Source organism: Brassica napus, assembly GCF_020379485.1.
Source record: "Brassica napus cultivar Da-Ae chromosome C3 unlocalized genomic scaffold, Da-Ae chrC03_Random_36, whole genome shotgun sequence".
NCBI lineage: Eukaryota > Viridiplantae > Streptophyta > Magnoliopsida > Brassicales > Brassicaceae > Brassica > Brassica napus.
In genome coordinates, this window is record NW_026014206.1 from 1 (window position 1) to 18,814 (window position 18,814).

At 40.0% G+C, this 18,814-nt stretch overlaps 2 protein-coding genes across 2 annotated transcripts; one reads left to right on the plus strand and one right to left on the minus strand.

The window, feature by feature from the left end:
* Positions 1–6,037: 6,037 nt before the first annotated feature.
* LOC106389605 lies at positions 6,038–8,845 on the plus strand. The gene is made up of 7 exons (XM_013829907.3): positions 6,038–6,691; positions 6,786–6,849; positions 7,233–7,415; positions 7,509–7,704; positions 7,805–7,942; positions 8,027–8,116; positions 8,190–8,845. Exons 3-7 carry the CDS (start codon positions 7,234–7,236, stop codon positions 8,538–8,540), a joined length of 957 nt encoding a protein of 318 aa, XP_013685361.2. The 5' UTR covers positions 6,038–6,691; positions 6,786–6,849; position 7,233; the 3' UTR covers positions 8,541–8,845.
* Positions 8,846–17,174: 8,329 nt separating this feature from the next.
* On the minus strand, positions 17,175–18,098 carry LOC111203101. Its single transcript, XM_022696549.2, has one exon. It carries the CDS (start codon positions 18,096–18,098, stop codon positions 17,175–17,177), a length of 924 nt encoding a protein of 307 aa, XP_022552270.2.
* Positions 18,099–18,814: the final 716 nt, after the last annotated feature.

Consider the following 18,814-nt stretch of genomic DNA (forward strand, 5'->3'; position numbering starts at 1 on the left):
GGATTATTTCCCTTCGTTTTATTTCGTGTTTGATTGATTGTATCTATCTAGGCCGAGTGTGGCCGTATTTGATTTATGTGTGTTATGGCCTTGCGAGGCTATGTGAACTATGTGTTTGAGACCGGCCATTTGGTGGCTTTGGGTCCTAGCCGTTTTTTGCGGCTTCTATATATATGATGAATGATTGACATTCTGTGCGTTTTAGTTTATACTTCTGCCAAGTGTGAGGGAAAGATACGAGTAGTCACTTTGTATCTTAACTCTTAGTTTATCGTCTTGTTCGTTTGCTCTTACTGAACGAGGGCGTTCGGAAACGTTTAGGAGTTTCGCGAAGTTTTGTGAGCGTATTATATATAGACGATGAGACATGTTTTTAAGATATCGTATCATGTCTTGAGATGTTAGTGGACCAGTAGGACTGGGTTTAGGGCAAGACCTAGGTTTACTTTCGGCTCTAAGGCTGTGCGATGACGGATCGGCTCTCGTTTTTCCTGTGGGTGATTCTACCTGGTTCTTTCCGATTTAAAGTCCGCGACTTGGCGCCGGCTTATACAACTTGTATGGAACGAACCGAGCACTCTCCAGAGACCGTCTGGAGTGCTGGTCAAAATTTTGGATTTCTTGTATAGCGCGCTATGGTATCCTCGTCGGATGTAAGAGAACCTTTACTTTTATGAAAGGTTAGACTACGAGTTCTTTTTTGAGAACGTTTTGGGTTTGTCCGTCGGGGCCAATCGACAGGCAATTTGTTTTTGTTTTTAGAGTCGCGGACGGACCGTGTGTTTGGATAATTTATCTCGAAAATATTTACGACGTCTCGTTTTTTTCCGAAAGGTATATCCTTTGTAGTGAGAAAGTTACGATCTTCATTTTTAGAGAAGTTGTATTTGTCCTTGCTTGACCATTGATACGTAGTGATTGTTGTTTAAGTTAGTTCCCATCCAAGGACTGCTTGAAAGGTATGCATGTTTGGAGACCCTTGTTTTGGGTGTTTCTCAGGTTAATCTCTGATTGTTGTGGCTTATTGCAAGTGAATCGAGAGACCGAAATAAAATGAGTTTTATTGGAAAAGATTCGAAAATATCAAGTACATGTGTGGATATTCCGAACTTTGTGGGAGTACACGAGTATACGTACCCACTCCCCCCCCCCTTTTTGGAGAGGGGGATAGCTGAACTTGTCAATAGGACAAGCTGCCTACGTACCTCTTTCGAGGATCAAGCCATCTCGTAGTTCTGCTTTGTTGTTGCGGGTGTTCCTACTCGTTGGATAGGGCCGTTTCTGTTACTTCGGCCGTTGAGGCTTTAGTTAAATCGGTGGCCGTTTCGTGAGTCGGGTTTTCCGCTGGTAGGGCGATGGACTCCGGGATCGCGTCGCTGTCCGGAGCCGTTGCCTGGGCAAGTGATTACGAATCGCTCTTTGTGGAACCTTTGAGAATACTCTGAGTTTTCTTGACTCGCTCCGGGCTAACCGCAGGGGTGTTCCGAGTTTGTCGTAGCTTATGCTCGGCCAAAAAGCAGAGCCTATATTATTTCTGGCATCCCCAGATTACTGCTGTTCCGTTTGGTGTTGGGAGCTTGATGCTAAGGTGGTAAGTCGATGGTACCGCCTTCATTGCGTTGATCCATGGGGTTCCCATAATAACATTATAGATGGCCGGGTTATCGACTACGGCGAAGTCAACGATTTTCGTGACTTCCCTTGCCATGACCGGAAGTTTGATCGATCTGAGGGTCATTGATGTTGTGCTCGAAAAACCGGTCAGTGGTTTTGGTTCCGGGATGATTTCCCGAGTTCGATGTTCATTCTCCGGAGAGTGTCGCGGAAAATGACGTTGACCGTGTTGCATGTGTCGACGAGGATTCTTCCCACTTCGAGATCTCGAATCACCAAGTCGATGACAAGCGGGTCGCAATGAGGTTTATCCAGTCCGACGGTTTCCTCCTCCTCGAAAACAATCTTATCGTTTGGACTGTTGTCGGTCAGGGACCGAGTCGTCCAGTTAGAACTTGTTTCCGCCTTTCTTCCGTAGGCCTTGATGGATGAAACAGAGTCGCGGTAGAATTGCGATTCTTCAATGATCATGTTTATCCTCTGGCGGGTACAACTGTCTCCAAGGTCATCCTGCTTTCTTCCGCGTTTCTCGCGAGACTGATTTGCGCATGCGTCCCTCTCGGGAGACTCTTTATCAGTCCAGGGAGGGCAGTCGGAATCCAGGATGAAGTCTTTTATGCTAGTGATCTTCGAGAGGTCGCCAGCGAGGAGTTTTGCGGCTAGCCTTGCGCCGAGTTATCCTTATACTGGTTCCTGGACCAGGTGTTTTCGGAGGTCTTCCCTTGTTCGGAATTGATAGTGTAGTTGTGCTCGCCGTGGATATCTTCTCCCTCGTGGTGGACATACTTGTCGTTTCGAGAGGTTTTCTTTTTTTGTGGGCGTCTTCTGCAGGTTGTACTTCTGGGAGAGGATTTTCATCTCCTCTTCCATTACGATGAAGTCCGTTGCCTTATGAAGAGCATCCTGAATCGTTCTCGGTTTTTCGAGGGATACCCATTGCCGGAATTTCGACCGGTACCAGAGAGTTTTCTTCAGAGCATCGATCGCCACTTTGTCGCTGATCCCGGTTACTTTTGCCATTACTAGCTTGAATCTGTTCATGAACTCGCGAAGTGGCTCGTCTTCTCTTTGAGACAGGCTCCAGAGATCGACGTCTGAGGTTTCTCTGTCCATGAACATGGAATACTGTTTGAGAAAATCTGAAGCAAGCTGGCGGAAACTTTCGATGGAATTTTGTTTTAGGCGAGAAAACCATTCGAGCGCGGCTCCTTTGAGGTTTTCGACGAAGAGGAGGCAGTAGCCAGCGTCTCGTTCGTGTTCCTTGAGTTTGCACCTCCCCATCGCGATCTGGAAAGACTGCAGGTGCGCTTTCGGGTCGGTGGTGCCATCGTAGATGGAAATTTTGATCTTCCCCGGGTCCGAGACGTTGGTCTCAGTAATTCGGGCAGTGAACGGGGTTTTGCGTGCTTCATCGAGAAGTCTGTCGATCTCGGGCGCAGCGCTTGTCGTTTGGTGGATTTGTGATTTCATCGCTTTCACCTCCACTACGGTTTTCGCGATGTACTCGCGGAGATCGTGGATCTCATCAGGATTTCCGGCAGCCTTGCGAGCTTGTCTGTATTGGCCGCGGTGGATCCTGGCCTGCTTCTCGGCCAGCTCCTCCTGTTCTACCCAATAGAGGTTTTCTTCTTCTTCGGTCATGGGTTTTTTGAAGGACGCGTCCTGCCGAGCGGACTGGCTTTGCGTTCTTCTTGGGTGGATGTCAGCACCGTTGTCCGAGTGATCGTACTGGTCGCTTATATCCAGGTCGATGCGCTCGATTTCTTCTCCTTCGTTGCTCCCGGTAGGAGGTGGAAGGTTCTCTGCAGTTGGCTGTGCACTTGGCTGGCCCGTTTCATCAGGGGTTTGGCCTGAGGAAGCCTTGTCCGCGTGTGCAGCTCGATTTCCCGGAGTTTCAAAATCAAGTCTTCTACCGCTGTGGGCTCTTGTGGTTCCGCGCGGGGCTTTGCTCCTGGCCTTCGCCGTTAAGGTTTCCACCTGTTTTGCGAGAGAGGCCACGAGTTTTCCTTATTCGTCCGTCTTTTTCTGAGCGGTGGCGAACATTTCCTTCATCTGGTCTAGTATCGCGGTGTCGGCAGTGATCGTTGATATGTTTCCAGCTGGAGTTTTATCAGCGTTGGCATCGACGGGAGTCCCGTCGTGCGTTTGCGGGTCTTTGTCAGCGTTGGTCGTCATATCGGACTGAGCGTGTGTGGTTGCGAGAGAGATAGATCCGTACCCCCCTCCTTCTAGCGCCAAACTGTGGGAACCGAAATTCACACCGTCGAGTTTTGTTAATCGGAGGAAAGCCAAGTTAACCTAGCCTTCCCTGAAGGTCCCGGTTATCTGCTGGGCCACGCACAACACAATCAATATGAAAGATTCGAAAGTAATAAATCGTAAAAGAGCGAAAAGAGAACAAAGAGGTCTTATTTCCGAATTCACGTATGAGCGTGAACAACAGGTAAGATCCTAGGCCACTAGAGCTGTCGGTATGTTCGCTAGTCTAGCCACCTAAGTTCTAACCTAGTCGAGTCGCAGCTCGGTAGTAAAAAACAGAAAAATGCCTAAATTGCTCTAAGTATTAAGTTTTCTCTTAAAATGCCCTCCTCTTCGTCCTAGGTCCTCCTTATATACTCCTCCTTAGGTCGGTTAACCTCTTCTCGGGCCGGATTTGTCGTGAAATGGGCTTCTACATACTTCCTTCTTCTTTGTGATTATCTTCGGAAATTTGACATTTATCTCTTCCCGTGGATGAGATAAACCGTCATACCAGTCTTTGGGTTCAAGTCTTTTGGGACCATAGATGGGTCGTTGTCCGCAATTCGGACCCTCTTTGGGCCGTATCGAGACTTAAGCGTTTTTACGATTTTACTCGCGAAGTAGCCGTTGGTATAGGCATGGTTCTTCCAACGGAACCCTGTTTCTTCGCATAGCCGAGGCAGTTGGTGTTAAGTTAACCGTAACCTGCTCTACTCCGAAGAATAGGAAATTGTTCGAGAAACATAACCTTTCCAACTTCCTGCATACTTTCGACGATGTTTTTTAGACGGAACATTGGTGTCGTATCCACGGACCCGAAGACTGAGTTACGGAAACTTCGGACGAAGATGCATGGTTATGGGATGGGACCGGGTTCGGAATGGTCCGCGGAGAATTGGCCGCGCTCGCCGGGCGAGCTGGCTCGTGTAGCGGCCGAGCTCGCCGGCGAGTCGACCGGCAACACGGCCGTGCTCGCCGGGCGAGCTGGCTCGTGTAGCGGCCGAGCTCCCCGGGCGATCCGTTTCGGCTAATCGTTTTCTCGGCTTTTGAAGTTTTGACCGTGATTCGGTTTTTCTGAGAACTTTCGGATATCGATTCCGTCGTGAACGATTTTGACCCCAACATTCGTCATGCTACTTATACTTTAGTATATAACGGATAATTGTAATATAGGAGACATAAGTAAGTAAGATATGGTGGAATTTGTTTGTTTTTTTGTTACGATTTGAATTGAAACAACTAATTAATGTGTTTAATTATATATTATTCAGTAAAATATACAGGTGGTCCCCAAGGAAATGGGTTGGACACGGGAACGGCTCTAGACAGAGGTGCTTGTGGTTACTACGCATGTCCCACTTTGGTTGGTTGTCGAGAACACGATGCACGACCCACATAAATTTTCGTTTGCATGAGATCCAGTTGTTCACTAAACAAAGATATCACAACGACTTTTCCAAAAAAGAAAAAAGAAAAGAACAGACAATCTTGTTGTTTTTAAGAAAGGGAAGAAGATATATCCTTTTCATAAATAAAGATAATAAAATAAGACGGGAATCGTTCATTGCATGTGATCATCCACTTGGGAATTTAATAGACATAGTTATATATTATTATCAAAAACAAAAAGGAAGGAATATATTTTTTTAATAAATACTGTTTCATATTTTAAGTAGTTTTAGAAAAATATTTTTATTTCAAAATGTAAGTAGTTTTCGTATTTTTAGGTAACTTTTATATTTATTGAATACAGTGTGACCAATCAAATTAAATAGACTTATTTTTTATTGGTTAAATTATATCTAACATATTATTATAAAATACTTTTTAAAAACATAAAAAGTTTTTTAATCTTCGTGTTTTTAACCAAAACTAAATGGTGACCAAGGAACGAAAGGTAACACTGAATTCCTTATCATTCCCAAAAAAATTCAGTATTCACAAGGAATAGTTTTTCCTTTTTGTTCCTCTTCGTTCTTTTTTTTGTAGAGAAATATAGAATAAAAGCATTCCTTGTTAAATTTGATAAGGAACAAGCATTCCTTTTCATTCCTGCCATTTTATTCCTATACGTTCTTTTCCTATTCGTTCCTCGTGTTCCCGAAAAGGTCACCAGTCTTAGCCTTATATTATGAAACGAAAGGAGTATAAAAATAGGTTTAGGTAAGATATCACGCGAAATTTGCGCCATTAATTAGAAACGTAAGCGGCAATTGCGCTTGCGCCCTACCTAATCTGACCCCACCCATGTTCTTTAAATACGTCCCGCATGCGTTCTCATTCTCATTATGTTTCTTCTTTCATCAAAACTTCTTCTTAGGCGTTTGTTTGTTCATAAGTTTTGGTTTTAATCTCTTGTTCGTTATGATGTTTTACCAAAATCGTTTTATGATTCTCTTGTACCCTTACGTTATTCTTTTTCTTTTTAATGGCAAACTCAAATCCGGTGGTCAAGTTGATGATGACCAATCTCAGATCCTTGATCCTGGTAGGGATGATGATGAGGGCTTAAACCCACATCCTTGATCGCTGATTAGGAATGGTCTTAGATGTTTCTTTTTGTTTTGTTTTTCTGTTTCATTCGGATGATTTTATGAAATCGTTTTCTATGTTTTTAAAAAAAAAACTATATGATTTTCAGTGGTAATTCTCTATGGGTCAATCCCATACCACAATGGTTTAATTGCCGTGTCCCACATACCCAAAGCCCAATACTATTCGGCCCAATATGATTTAATGCCCTGATATTTAGTGGCTTTCGGTTCGTTGTTTCAATCTCTAGGGTTTTTCAAAAGTCGACTCTCCCTCACCGGCGAGATATTCAACCGAGTCTCAGGTTTGATGCATTTTTATCTCTCCTCTTCTCATCTTTCATTTCCCTGTTTCTATCCATGTCTGCTTACTTGAAATCGTTCGTCTGTTCTTTTCAGGCTTGTTTTCGAAAGTCGCATCTCTCTCTCTCTTTCTACAGAGATATTCCACCACGATTTGCAGGTTTTCTTATGACCTCTATAATCTCTATTCAAATGTTGCTGGTTAGGTTGTCATATTTGCATATTTTGAGCCACGGATGCTTAACTTGTTTTAATCTCAGATTTGTTTAGTCACCTAAGCAAATTTACTTATATCGCCTAAGTTTAAGACTATATGAAATGAATAATAGATCAAGTGTCCTGTATACGCTCTGCTCAACTCTATCCGATCATCTTTCCCTGTTTCTATTTATGTCTTCTTACTTTATATCCTTTTTTGTTTCTCAAAGTTTGTTTTTTTCTCTTTGTGTATCTAGTAACTTGTATACTTTCTGCTCAACTCTCTTTTTGCGCTATGTTTTTATTCAGATCTTTTCTGATCAAAACCTTTCTTTTGTTTTCCAGAATGACTGGAACAGATAAAGCCATATTCTACATTAGTGTCGATCCTTCAAATGTGGAACTAGCTGCTGTGCTCTACATCAGCGTATTCAAGGCCGAGAGAATCACACAATATGATGATGGAAGTGTTGAGCTTAAGATTTTCGATTCGTCTGTGTTGGTCACGAGTGGCTCTCCTCGTTTCAGGTGACTCTTAATATTATTTTTATGTATCATATAATCATTTTTCATTCATTTTTAACGTGTTGATTAAGTCCCATTTGTTATTTGTTATTATAGGTCCATTGTGGAACTCCGAGTGGATCCTCATACCATCTCTTTGGTTATAGATAGCCAAGCTTTTGTTGCGACAGATCTAAAACTAAATCTCTCTTCACAATATCTCCTGAAAGTGATAGACCCTTTCCAAGTCATTTGGCTGTTAAGTATAAAGGAGTTTTCTGATGGTTTGCGTTATCTTCCTTCTTGTACCAAAGTAAGTCCTCCCTTTTGTACTATTAAGTCGATTTTATTGCAGTTATATGTTACATATTTTATATGCTACTTTCTTATACGTTACATATTGTTTTGTTAAGTGCAAATACCCTTCACATCATCGCCCCGCTCTCTGTTCCGAGATGACAAGATGGCAACTAATGATTGGCCAATCACTTGAGACTCGAGAGTTGTTAGGGATCGAACCCTATTTTAGAGACATCGAAACCTTAGAAGCGGTATGTGTTTCTATTTGCATATTTTTTTCAGATATATTATTATTATAACAATAATAATTGGTTTGATTTATCTATGCAATTCAGGACTTGTTCCGGATAAGAGAATGTAGGACTTTCTACGAAATTCTTAATGTCAGATCCTTCGTAGGTGTTTTGTCTACCACACTGGACGAGGTACCCTTTAATGTTTTGCATATTTCTTTGCATATTTTTTTTGGTTTTTGATCGTTTTATTCCAACTTTTCAGTTGGAACGTTTTAACACCCTATTGCAAGGATTGCATGTGGTTCGGGCTCTGAACCCGACCTACGAAGCTGCTGGCAACTTCAAGAATCTGTTACGTTCTGCTGTAAACAGTTACAACAGTCTACTGGAGGCCATTATTCCTACGGGAATGGCTAGGGAAACGCGTGAGCTGCCTAACCCTGTTGCAACTCGGGCACGTGCAGCTGATAATTGGAGGCAATTGGTGAAGCGTTGCCACTCTGCTAGATTTCTCATGAACAACAAATTAAGTAAGGCTAACACTCGTGAGGAGCTATGGATGTCGGACCTCCTCTATGACGAGGTATCAGATTGGAGGAAACAAAATATATGATATCCAGATTTCTCATGAACTTGGGTTTTCTTCTTTTGAATTAGTAAGAGCTTTAATTAGTTTATTTACTTGTTTGATTTTTAAACATTTCATTCTCTAAGCTTGTTTTTCTTGTCACTCCTTGGATATTGGGTTTTATCTAGTTCATGCTTTTGTTATATATAAAGAACTTTTAATTTCAAAAAATTGAACATGCTAATATGTGCCTGATCTAATGTACAACACTTGATATCAATATTAGTACACAAACTTACGCCCTGGAAGAACACAGAATAAAATATGATCCACAACATTTATGTATTCTATTCATTTGTAGCTAGTGACTCTTTCTTTTCTGGTCACCCGAAATCATTTATATTGAGAATCCACTGTGTTGTATTATTTATTTGTATAAAATATGGTAGGATGCTTTACCAAAACTTTTGGTGGGTCTGGTACGATAGTTGTTAACAAATACATCGCTATCTTATCTAAATTCGAAAATAAAATCTTTAACATGGAGCGTTAGAGTTTGCATACAAAGCGTGCATACTTTTTTTTTATTATAGATTCCGACTTACATACCATATATCAAATTAAAACATATTTTCATATTCCGAACTTGTTTAGTAATCAATTTACGTATTAATGTTACTGATAATAATACACAGTAATACAGAAGTGTAACTAATACTATTAATATTAAAAAACGGTACAATTATCATGTAAACACACAAAACTCAAGCAAATACAACTAGATTAAGAAGCATGTAATCATCAAAATATGTTCTTTTACTTTAAACGCTGGGTAACACATTACATCATCATATAATTTCTAAATCTATTACAATCAACCAACTACCTGCAACATATGCAATATTAATGAACAGCTCTACGAATAATGATTCCACGATGAAGCTCTCCCCGAAACACTTGAAATCACGGACGGTTCTGCATGTACGACATCCTCGATGGATAGGCTCTCACCGCAACAAGCTATCACAACAAACGGCTTGCTTACAGTACTCTGGAACCTCCGAAAGCTTCGCATCCTATATGCAAGAAATTGCATAGTCTGGGATTCGAATCCCATACCTGGATGTAGAAGCATTTAAACCTTAACCAATAGACTAGGATGCTTTCACAATCAAAATATATTCTTATAGCATGAGATTTAGTGTTCATACTTCTTACACACATATGAGTAATGACTAATTGATTTAAATTTTGCATACAAATACTATGATTTCTCTCGCTCTATTGTTATTGTAGTAAGTTGTTCTCAACAACTTTATAAACAAAAAATGGTAATGACTAAACATTTGCACCAATTTTAAAAAATAATAATTTTGTTAAATGGAAATGAAAGAGGAAGCTGAAGTTAATGTGGAAGTTTGGTGGTACTAGAAGATTTGGTATGATTGACTGGACAAATGGGCACAAAGTGAGTCAAAAAAGTTTTATTCTACAGTAACCAAACACATAAACTGGTTCCAATCTCAGACATTGTAAGTGGGACACCTTCTTTCACTAGTGGGCTTCAACATCTGATCCACAAAATTTTATTGGTTGAGTTTCATTATTATATATCTTTTTACTGACGTTGTTTGTGAATTAACGATGATAATTGACATTGTTTGTCAATTAACAATTAACGATGATAAACATGTCACCAAAATCAATCAGGACATCTGATGACTATGTTAACCAAATTGTCATTCATATACTATACGTGTGCAATTTTTACTTTAAAATAAATCTGAAGTTGACGCCAACGATAATGAAATAAAAGGCTTTTAAACTATAAAAATAGATTTTTATATTAGATGTAAATTCAGTGATACTAGTTTACGTTTATTTGATATAAAGGATGCAAACTGTGGACACTAATGAAGATGCAAGTGGAACTTGTAGATGTCAATAGTCTTCCGTGACTTACTAGGCGACGAAGTCACTGATGCTGGATGTCTTAACGTAGTCGTTGAAGTAGTTGTTGAGGCAGTGTGTGTTAGAGAGTGAACTAGGAGGCATGCAGAGTGGTAGAGACCATGTGGACGCAAGATGCTGAGCTGGCGTGGGATAAACTTGAGCAAATTTATACCGTGGAGAAAAGGCAAGAGATAAACTTGGGGAGTAAGTTTATGCCTTGAGGAATAAGTGCATTTCAAGAAAAGAAAAATGTACTTATTGATATGGAAGTTGTCCATATTCATGTTCCTTGGAGACTAGGGTTTCAGGAACGTGGAGATCACTATAAAAGAGCTATGGAGTCATATGTATTCCATAAGACACTGACTATTATTATAGAAGAAGGGTGAAAATCCCTTAGGGGTGTGTTCTTGGGTCGTGCTGAAGCAGATGCTGAAGTACTGACGGGAGACAGACATGTTTGGGTAGATTAGGAATCTTTCAGTAGCAGCTGTTAGGGTGTTAACAGACTGTGTAAAGCTGATAAGCAAGTCTTGTAATAAATTGTTTAGGCGATTTCGAATAAAACATAGTTGGTTGCTTGTATTTGATTGTCTCTTTGATTTAGCATCTGCATTACCTATATTGTGGTGTCATCTTGCACTTACAAGTGGTATTAGAGCGGGTCACCTAAGTTACTGGTGTGATCCTGAAGGTGAAGAGGGACACGATTGTTATATGCAGAAGACAATCATGTTGAAGGATGGCCGGTATGGTCATTGGAAGGTGCGCATGAAGCTGTTGGTTCGAGGAATCAATGATGCTGTGTGGATAACTGTGAAGACTGGGTGGGAAGAGCCTACCATATTTACAGGAGAGGGGAAGAAGCCCAAGCCTAAAGGGCCAAGACAAGGAGTGGTTCGAGAGGTAGTTCGAGAAGTAGTTCGACGGATGCGTCAGAGTCTGATGCACTACGCATGAAGGAGCAGACGGGTGTGTCTGTGATGGAAGGCTTGACATCTAAGCATCTTTGTTTTTGCTTAGTATGCAATCAAGCAGGGGGAGAAGTGGTGACGTTCTGGTCCAAGGAGTGCATATCTCGTGGGGGAGAAGAGCATGGTGATGGACGTCTTGTAGTAGATGGTGCTTATCTCGTGGGGGAGAAAAGTATATATATTGTAGAAGATGAAGATAGTGCAACTCTCGTGGGGGAGAAAGGCATATCGAGTATGAAGGTTTCCAGGTGAGGAAACGTGGTTGTTAAACCAGAAGGATATTGTGCTTGATCGGCACACAAAGCTAAAAGGGAGAGATTGAAGATGCAAGTAGAGCTTGTAGATGTCAATAGTCTTCCGTGACTAACTAGGCGACGAAGTCACTGATGATGGATGCATTAGTCGTTACTACATAAGAAATGCGGAGTAGTGGGTTACCATGTGGATGCAAGATATGCTGAGATGGAGAAAGATAAACTGAGGGTTTATGTCTTGACATAGTCGTTGAAGTAGTTGCTGAGGCTGTGTGTTTCAGAGAGTGAACCAGGAGGCATGCGGAGTGGTAGAGACCATGTGGACGCAAGTTGCTGAGCTGACGTGAGATAAACTTGAGGAGCAAGTTTATACCATGGAGAAAAAGAAAAGAAATAAACTTGGGGAGCAAGTTTATGCCTTGAGGAATAAGTGCTTTTCAAAAAAAGGAAAGTGTACTTATTGATATGGAAGTTGTCCATATTCATGTTCCTTGGAGACTAGGGTTTCAGGAACGTGGAGATCACTATAAAAGAGCTATGGAGTTGTGTGTATTCTATAAGACACTGGCTATTATTATAGAGGAAGAGTGAAAATCCCTTAGGGGTGTTCTTGGGTCGTGCTGAAGCAGATGCTGAAGTACTGACGGGAGAGAGACATGTTTGGGTAGATTAAGAATCTTTCAGTAGTAGGTGTTATGGTATTAACAGGGTGTGTAAAGCTGATAAGCAAGTCTTGTAATAGATTGTTTAGGCGATTTCTAATAAAGCATACTTGGTTGCTTGTATCCGATTGTCTCTTTGATTATCTTCTGCATTACCTTATTGTGGTATCATCTTTGCACTAACAACTAACACAAGTTTAAGTAGCAATGATTTATTTACCAATACCAAACTTGGCGAAAATGAAGGACAAGCGCCAAAGCAGTTTCTCTCAGCTCACAGTCGTCCAGAAATCAATCAAAATCTCACCTTCCATTATTTTCTCAGCCTCTCTAATTCTTTTTTTTTTGTCATCACCAATTGTTCGCATTTAGAACCGGTTCTAGCTATAACTAAATATTTGTTTATATCCCAAATATTTTAAAAATATTCTACATATATCTCATGATTTCTATATTATCAAATTTTTATCATTAAAGTTAACCAAAAATGTTATCTTTTGTATTTTCAGGGAAATTCAGATCTTTTGCTTTAATCTCTCCTAAATTTTGAACCAGCCTTTGCTAATACTATTTTTGGCGTAAATTCTGATTCGGTTATGCTTGCATTGTCTCTCATACACACAACACACCACAAAAGGAGGTGTATAAGAATTTCAATTTGAAATGGCCTTGATGGCAATTCAGTAAATCTACACTTAATAAAAAGTTGATAGGAAGAAGAAGCTAACAAAAATAATAGCTAAAAATGAAAACTGTTGTGAATTAATAAAACAAGGATGAGATGAGATCCCTTTTGTTTTATATAAGTATATATTAATATATTTATTTCTGTCTTTTGTGAATAAAAGTAACGAAGGGAGAGAGAGTAGACAAAAATGATGTTATTATTTCTTTTATTTCTTATCTTGCAATCGTACAACAAAGAGGGAGATGGTATTTATAACCCACTAAAGTCGGTCATGGACTCAGATATTTACCGAAGAAAGATGTGGTGGGGACATATGTATAGTGATAATCACACACATTTGATGAGAGTGGGACATCTGTTACCATGATGAATAATCATCTTTTCCAATACTCCCCTAATTATTCATCTTATATTACGTAGTGCCTCGTTAAAAACCTAATCACGGAAAAACTCATTGGGACAAAAATCATGACAAGAAAAAAGAGTACACTGTTGTAATCTCCCCCTAAGAATAGTAGACATAGATTTCTTGTCACAGGTCACGCAAATGTCGCATTCCGATACCGTAGACATGTTTTGGGAATGTTGTAGTCGGAAGAGCTTTGGTGAACAAGTCAGCCGGATTTTCGCATGACCGTACATACTCGATGTGCACTTCTTTATTTTTCTCGAGTTTCCTTATGTACGAGAAAAATCTTGGAGGGATGTGTTTTGTTCTGTCGCTCTTGATATAGCCTTCTTTAAGTTGAGCGACACACGCCGAGTTGTCTTCAAATATTTTCGTCGGTTCTTTCTCATTGACTATTCCGCTTGATTCTTGTATGTGTTGACTTATTGACCGAAGCCACACACATTCTCGACATGCTTCGTGAAGCGCGATAGTTTCTGCGTGATTCGAAGAAGTTGCAACCAGAGTTTGTTTCTGGGACCGCCAAGAGATCGCGGTTCCACCAATTGTAAAAACGTTGCCGGTTTGCGATCAAGCCTTATGAGGATCTGATAAGTATCCTGCATCTGCAAAACCAACCATACTAAACTCGGGTTTTCTAAAATATTTTAACCCTAAATCAATTGTACCTTGGAGGTAACGGAATACATGCTTTATTCCGTCCCAGTGCCTGCGAGTAGGAGCAGAACTATATCTTGCCAGGAGGTTAGTAGCAAAGGCAATATCTGGCCTTGTACAGTTTGCAAGATATAACAGCCCACCGATAGCACTTATATAAGGTACTTCTGGACCTAATATCTTCTTGCTATCTTCGCAGGGCCTAAAAGGATCACTCTCAACATTGAGAGATCTACCAATCATTGGAGTACTCAAAGTAGTCGCTTTGTCCATACGAAAGCGTTTCAATATCCTTTTTGTATAGTTTGATTGATGCACAAATATCCCTTCTCGAAGATGCTCTATCTGGAGCCCAAGACAAAACTTTATCTTGCCGAGATCTTTCATTTCGAACTCCTCTTTCATATGAGTTCGAGCATCATCAACCTCCTTTTGAGTTCCAGTTATGTTCAGGTCATCTACATATACAACAATGATCACAAAGCCAGATGACGATTTCTTTATAAAAACGCATTTCTTTATAAAAACGCATGGACATATCGCATTATTCACATATCCTTTACTCAAAAGATATTCACTTAAGCGATTGTACCACATGCGTCCAGATTGCTTTAATCCGTAAAGTGATCGCTGTAACTTGACCGAACAAATCTCCCTGGATTTTTCTTTTAATGCCCCTGGCATTTCAATCCCTCAGGGAGTTTCATATATATATCGTTATCCAACGATCCGTACAAATATGCGGTCACAATGTCCATAAGATGCATTTCAAGATTTTTAGATGCCGTTAAGCTCATCAAAAATCTAAACGTAATTGCATCCATTACCGGGGAATACGTTTCCTCAAAATCAATTCCCGGTCTCTGAGAAAAACCTTGGGCAACTAATCGGGCTTTATATCGGGTTACTTCATTTTTCTCATTTACTTTTCTTACGAATACCCACTTATACCCAACATGATTTATATTCTCAGGCGTTATGACTATAGGTCCAAAGACATTTCTTTTATTCAGGGAGAGTAATTCAATTTGAATGACCTTCTTCCACTCCTCCCAATCATGTCTTTTCTGACATTCCAAAATGGACCTTGGATCGGGATCATCATTTTCATGATCGATCTCTTTGGACACAAAAAAGGAGAACATTCCATCAACATCTTTTATCTTATTTCTGATCCATAACTTTTCATCTTGGGCGTAGTTGATGGAAATCTCATACTTTTATGTTCCCTTCTCGTCATCTGGATCATCTTTATCTATGCCTTCTTTCAGACATTTTTCAGTATCAGGTTCTTCTGGAACCTTACTTTGTTCATCCAATTTCTTTTTCTTTCGGAGATTTTTATCTTTAGAACCCGATGGCCTCCCCCTCTTTAACTGAACCCTAGGTTCATTCATTTTGTTTCCATCAGTTTGTTTTTTTAGGAACATCAACTCTGGATGGAACATTTTCAGCGGGTATACATGATTTCGTCACCCTTCTCGTATCTGTGAACGCATCTGGTAACTGGTTTGCCAAATTATTCAAATGCACAATTTTCTGAACTTCCAGCTCTCTTTGATTCGTAGGGGGATCAAGGTGTAACAACGACAGTGTACACCAAGTAATCTCTTTAGGAATTCTATTAATTTCACCCCTAACGCTGGAAATTCATCCTTATTAAAATGGCAGTCGGCAAATCGTGCCGTAAACATATCACCAGTTACTGGTTCCAGATATCTTATTATACTTAGTGACGTATAACCCACATATATTCCCAATCTCCTTTGTGGGCCCATTTTTGTTCTTTGTGGCGGTGCTATCGGAACATAGACCGCACACCCAAAGACACGGAGATGGGATACATCTGGCTCTTACCCAGATGTCAATTGTAATGGGGAGTACTTATGATATGCACTCGGTCTTAACCGAACCAGTGCAGCTGCATGCAATATAGCATGACCCCATACAGAAATTGGGAGCTTCGTTCTCAGGACTAACGGTCTTGCAATCAACTGCAACCATTTTATCAATGACTCGGCCATGCCATTTTGTGTATGCACATGGGGAACTGGATGCTCCACATCAATCCCCATTGACATACAATAATCATCAAAGGCTTGCGATGTAAATTCACCAGCATTATCAAGCCTTACTTTCTTAATGGCATACTCTGAGAACTGCGTTCTCAACTTTATTATCTGGGCGATGAACTTTGCAAAAGCCGTATTTCGTGTCGTCAAAAGAGACACACTTGACCATCTACTAGATGCGTCAATCAATACCATGAAATACTTAAACGGCCCGCATGGTGGGTGGATCGGTCCACATATATCACCATGTATTCTTTCAAAAAAAATTGGTGATTCATTGTCTACTTTTGCTGGTGATGGCCGAGTTATAAGTTTTCCTTGAGAACATGCATTACATGTAAACTCGCCCGTTTGCAAAATTTTTCCGTTTTTCAACGGATGGCCATTCAAATTTTGCACAATCTTTCTCATCATGACTGAACCAGGATGTCCTAGCCTCTCATGCCAAATTTTAAATGTATCAGTAAACTTCATGTTTACCACGGCGTAAGACTCAGTCATGGTTATTTTCGTACAATATAGTCCAAAGAATAACATTCTTAACTCTTCCAATATATGTTTCCTCTCGGACTTAATGCAAAGAAATTCAGTGCCATCTTTACTCATAGTCTCAATATGATATTCATTTCTTCGGATATCCTTAAAACTTAATAAGTTTCAATGAGACTCGGGGGAATACAATGCATCACTTATTTCAAATATTGTTCCCCCTGGCATTGAAAATTTCGCTCTTCCAGAGCCAATAATAATCTTTGCACTACCAGATATTGTACTTACGCTTCCAGCGTAATCTTTTATTTTGAGACTGGAGAAATATTTCTTATCTTTAATTATCGTGTGCGTTGACGCACTATCTGCCAAACACAAATCTCCATCCATAGTCTCAAAGTTTGGCATTTTCTGAATATAAAACATATATTATTAAACATTAAACATGAAACATAACATATATCTTACAACAAAAGATATAGATACTATAATACAATCTACTTATATCACATCGATTTATATCACTCATCGATACTCTCTGGCTCAACCAGAAAGTCCGATACGTCGAGATGAGTATCATCATTTAAACCATGAAAGGATGGCCCGGGTTCTTCAGAGATGAAGTTAGTTTCACCTCTTCCTTTCTCTTTTCCCTTTTGGGATTCTCTATACAGATCGGCTAAATGTTTTGGCATACGACAGTTACGTACCCAATGACCTTTCATGTCGCATCTGTAGCAAACCTTTCCCGTTTGCCTTTTATCATCCTGGCCCTTTTCATTCCTTTCATTTTCGTGGAAGTCTTTATTATTTCTTTCATCATAGGGACGAAATCTTCTTCCTCGTCCTCTTCCACGACCATGATAACGGTTTCCACTACGTCCACGACCTCGTCCTCTTCTATTATCATAACTGGATGATGCAACATTCACTTCAGAGAATGGAGCAGATCCAGTGGGACGAGCTTGATGGTTTAAAGTCATGAGTTGATTATTCTGCTCCGCTACAAGGAGGACTTGCATCAACTCCGAGTAACGGGTATATCCATTCACCCGGTACTGTTGTTGCAGGATTACATTTTCAGGATGGAACGTGGAGAGAGTTTTTTCGATCATATCATAATCACTTATTTTCTCTCCACATAACATCATCCTCAAAGTAATTCCGAACATCGCGGAATTAAACTCACTAACACTTTTGTAATCCTGGAACCGGAGATGGATCCACTCGTGTTTAGCTTTCGGTAAGATCACATATTTATGGTGATCGTACCTCTCTTTTAAAGATTTCCAGAGGTCACAAGGATCTTCTTTTGTAATATATTCATCGTTTAAACCATCATGGATGTGGTGTCGTAAGAATATCATGGTTTTTGCTTTTTTCTCATCCAACGCCGTTTTCGAACTATCGATGGTTTCCAAAAGCTCGTTTCCTCTCAGGTGCATCTTTGCACCCACTGCCCAGGTCATATAATTATTTCCCGTAATATCCAGGGCATTAATTTCTTGCTTTGTCAAATTCGACATGATAACTGTATTCATAGAATAATAATATAAATATAGTAAATACGAGAATTTAAATGCATAATTTAAATGCAGAAATTAAAGGCATAAAATAAAAGCAAAAATTAAATTGCAGAAATTTAAATTGCGGGAATTTAAATAGCATAAATAAAATCGGGAGGCTTAGCCTACCACATGATCCGAGGAATCATAGACTACCATATTGATCATTTTTTCAAAATCCGAGGAGACATGGTCTACTATTTTGACTTTTACTTATTTCAAGGTCCGAGGAGACTTGGTCTACCATTTTTGACCTTTTATTTTATTCAGGTGGCAAAGCCTACCACGTGTTTCACTGATCATGAAGGCATAGCCTACCATAACGATCAGTCGGGGAAGGCAACACCTATCATCCCGAAAGATAAACAGAGAAAGTCCAGCCTCTCACTCCGAAATAATAATAAAATTTAAATAAATTAAGTATATTGAAATACATAAATTTAAACATTACCTCGGCTGGTTTAAGAACTTTCGGATTGATAAGCTTCAGTTGGTCAGAGCTTCGTGCTGATAACGTGTTGTGAATAAATAAAACAAGGACAAGATGGGATCCCGTTTGTTTTATATAAGTATATATTAATATATTTATTTTCTGA